The 3,845-nt window shown below is 41.4% G+C and overlaps 1 protein-coding gene across 2 annotated transcripts in view; it reads right to left on the reverse strand.

Moving 5' to 3' along the window:
* Nucleotides 1-2,935, reverse strand: part of hyal2a (hyaluronidase 2a) — a 4,677-nt gene extending 1,742 nt beyond the window's left edge. The window contains exons 1-4 of one of the 2 annotated variants that reach the window (XM_014006414.1): nt 2,726-2,935; nt 2,530-2,628; nt 1,213-2,181; nt 736-819 (exon numbers count right to left, since the gene is read on the reverse strand). In XM_014006414.1, coding sequence (XP_013861868.1) covers nt 736-819; nt 1,213-2,142 — 1,014 coding nt within the window. In that variant the 5' untranslated portion in view covers nt 2,143-2,181; nt 2,530-2,628; nt 2,726-2,935. Of the gene's footprint in view, nt 1-735; nt 820-1,212; nt 2,182-2,529 lie in introns of both variants that reach the window. The other variant, XM_014006413.1, reaches the window with a different exon arrangement.
* Between the last annotated feature and the right edge of the window lie 910 nt (nt 2,936-3,845).

Raw genomic sequence — 3,845 nt, forward strand, 5'->3', positions numbered from 1 at the left:
AAAGTATTTTTATGATAAGACACTTGTACTTTTACTCAAGTAATATTTTTAAAGAAGACTTTCACTTTTACCAAAGTATTTTTATGATAAGACACTTGTACTTTTACTCAAGTAATATTTTTAAAGAAGACTTTCACTTTTACCAAAGTATTTTTATGATAAGACACTTGTACTTTTACTCAAGTAATATTTTTAAAGAAGACTTTCACTTTTACCAAAGTATTTTTATGATAAGACACTTGTACTTTTACTCAAGTAATATTTTTAAAGAAGACTTTCACTTTTACCAAAGTATTTTTATGATAAGACACTTGTACTTTTACTCAAGTATCACTTTGAGGTACTTTATACAACACTTCCAAAAACAATGTCCAAGAACACAACAATTTAAGAGGCAAACTGGGTAAACAGATTCTTCAAAAATGTAGAAAACCTGCAAAACTCTGAAGAGCTCCTCATCRCCTCACACTTAAAAGAATTGTTTTTGCTTTAATTTAAATTAACCATTAGCTGGGGGTGGAAGGGGGTTGCAAGTAGGAAAGTCTCTGTCAACATACTTGAATCCTGTGTAACTGAAGAACAAATGACTTACAGTGTAATCACTAACTGAACTACAGCCTCTTGAGGGTCAAATGACTTCACATGTGACCTGCAAGAAGCAAGTGTCAAAAACTCCCAACATGATGGTGTTCACGCTAAAGTGAATCTGAGTGATYGACGAGTTTGTCTTCTTACTTTGTTATAAGCTGCGTCTCCCCACATGATAATCCCCGCCGCTCCCAGAGCAACGCTCTCCCCGACGGTGGAGACGAGGTCCGTCTGGAAGAGATGATTCAACTTGTTACGTTTATAGACAAGACAAAAAAAAGGATTCCATAGGCTGTAAAACCGGGTCAAACTGTTCAGGGAATACTGTGTGTGAGGCTCTACTTCAGAGCTGRTCATTAGCCAGATTTTCAACCCAACCAACACCCATCCTGCTACATAAATGAAAGGTGGTGGTTAGAGAGTCTGACAGCATGCAGAACAGGAAGGGACTGTGGCTGCCGATAAGGAAAACTAAACAGCTCAGCATGCACTGATAGCGCCGCACCTCAGTTGTGACTCTTTTGGTTGAGAAATGACACATTTAGACAAAAAAAAAAACCTAAACAAAAGGTTTGAAACAGCGGAGTCGGATTTGTCTTGACAACAAAAAAGGCAGAGCGTCACCTCTGTCAGCTGTTCCTGGGAGGAGGCGTAGGTGGGCTGGGTGTAGACAAAGACAGGACGTGCCAGCCCATCGGCCGACGAGGCCAGGCGCATCCCTTCCTTCACGCGGTTCCGCACGAACTGACGTCCGGAGACCGAAGAGCGCAGCACGGTGCCCATGTAGATGGACGGGAAGAGGGCCGTGCTCTCGTTCCACAGCCACTTCAGCTGCTCGTTCCGGGCCTCCTCTGGGTCGGGACACCGACCCGTGTAGCTCACCAGAGAGTGCAGGTAGTTGTGGTTGTAGCAGTCAGGAAACAGATAAAACCCCCACAGCTTGTTGGGTCTCAGGTGTTTGGCGTGTCTGAGTGTGTCCAGCATGAACTTCTTGGCAGACATCTCGTACTCTTGCTGGGCCACTTTTGTCAGACGTTCTTCGGTCCACGTTGGGTTTTTCTGGCGCACCAAGTCGATGGAGCGCTTGCGGTAAATCAATTTGGGTCCCCAGTTACGTATCCAGATGGGACGCCAATCTTCCCAGTCGATAACCGCTAAACCCACCGCCTGTTTGTCAGGAATGTACTTCTCAACGCTTTGTTGCATTTTCTCCAGGTGCTCTGAGAGACTGGCCTTCTGAGGGAGACCCCCGTGTTTTGGAGTTTCGTTCTCCTCAAAGTAGGGGTAAAAACCCAAGCGGTCCCTGTAGAACATGGTCAGATTCTGTCTGACAAAGCCCTCGTTTGGGCTGGCCACTATCTGGAACTGGTCCAGTTGTAAAGACACCTTATGCCACGGGCCACATTCCTGGGTGGGGGCATTCCAAGCCAGAAGCAGGGGCTTTTGGGAGTACAGTGGCCATCTTGTGGGTTTCACTCCCAAAGCGCCGAGGCCATCCCACAGCAGGACGATCAGGAGCATAACTCTGCAGTCATACAGGGTCCAGTACAACATGTCTTCAGCTGTAGACAGGGAAAACTGTCCCTCTCTGCTCTAGAATAAAAAAGATTAAAAGTTTTTTTTTTCTCTGATCAGGTGAAATATTCACATTACACACAATTAACTGTCTTATAACATCCTCTGAATTTAAATCATTTATTATTTTAAGCTATATTTAGTAAAAACACAACAAAAAAACTTGATTTTCTGCCTTTTTTAATGACACTAAAAATGTCTCTTAGGAAATAACTGTTTTTAAGCATCCTCTCATAGTTTATCCAATCACTGTTTAAAGTTTAAAACAGTGACAAGGATTAAATTACAACTTGCAGCTTAGTTTAAATCATAAACAAGCAAACAGAGAAGTAAAAGCCTAGTTTGCTCACATTTGGATGAACTTACCTTTCCCAGCAGCAGACTGAGGAAACATTCCCAACTTTAGAAAAAAAAAGAGCAGAAACCAGAAACTTAGAGCGCGTTTCTCCTGAACAAATAATCCCTCTGTGTAAGAAAASTGCGGTGAGATAAACTTATTAAAGCATGTGGAAGCGTGTCCCTGTCTTCTCACGGTCACCACAGAGGACAGACGTGAACTTACCCCCCGCRATGTTGTCAATTGATTCCCTCGTTCACTCAGAAAACCCGACCACTTTCAGGATGTACCATTCAGGCGGGGAGAGGGGGGGGGACGAAACTAACCGGACATCCTAAAAACCTCGGTCAGCAGGTCGAATGTGTCCAAAGAAAACTGTTTCCTCTGTTCCTTAAGTTCACAAAACAATTGAGTGAGACATAGCTTTAACTTGGTGCTTTTTTACAATGTTAGCTCTTCCACCCCCCCCCCCGGGCTGCTTGTAATGGGCCAGTCCAAGAAGTTCAGCAGCACAGCGGTGAAAGAAGACCCACAGTAGATCACAGTTTAACTTAACCCCAAAATAAATCCATCCTCTCTAATGACCATTCAGATGCATTACAGTCAGCTGTGGATTATAAATAATGTGGCATTTAGGAAGTGACTGCTTCTTGTTTGGGCCCTATTTAAATAGTTTCACTTGGAAAAGCTTCAAACAGTATCTCTGAGTCGTTCTTTAAAATCCCTCTTTAGTAATAATTATTCAGAGACATAAAAAATGAGGCATTTAAGAACAGAGCTAAGTGTTAAATTCTTGTTTCATAGTTAATGTTTCATACTTGTTTTAGCCGTTAAACTAATACTTAAATTTTTAAATAAAATCAAAAGCAATACTTAACATACAGGGAGCTTATTCCAGTGGTTCCCAAACTTTTTATCTTCTGACCCACAAAATATCCATGGCAAAAACTTGTGACCCCAAATATTACTGGTCTGAGTACACAAAATTTGTTAATAACCCTAAAAACACAGTTTTTTTGACAATCTAAACAGCTTGTACACAAATATAAATACTTATTTATACTTATTTTGTGATTTTATAATAGTTATAGGGAAAATATTACATCAGGAATTATTACCCTTTAAATTGATTTCTGGAGATTATCCAAGGTGCTTCATGACTCGTAATTGGGTCCCAAGCCCAACTTTGGGAACCAAAGTGCAGTGGTTCCCAAACTTTTCAGCTTTTGACCCACAAAATAACAATAACAGAGACCTGTGCCCCCAGCTATTTTTGGATGATAAACATTTGTATCAGGTCAACAAAACATGGGCATAGTAACAAAATTTTTATACTACATTTATC

This window comes from Austrofundulus limnaeus, unplaced genomic scaffold, assembly GCF_001266775.1.
Source record: "Austrofundulus limnaeus strain Quisiro unplaced genomic scaffold, Austrofundulus_limnaeus-1.0 Scaffold35, whole genome shotgun sequence".
In the NCBI taxonomy this organism is placed as follows: Eukaryota; Metazoa; Chordata; class Actinopteri; order Cyprinodontiformes; family Rivulidae; genus Austrofundulus; species Austrofundulus limnaeus.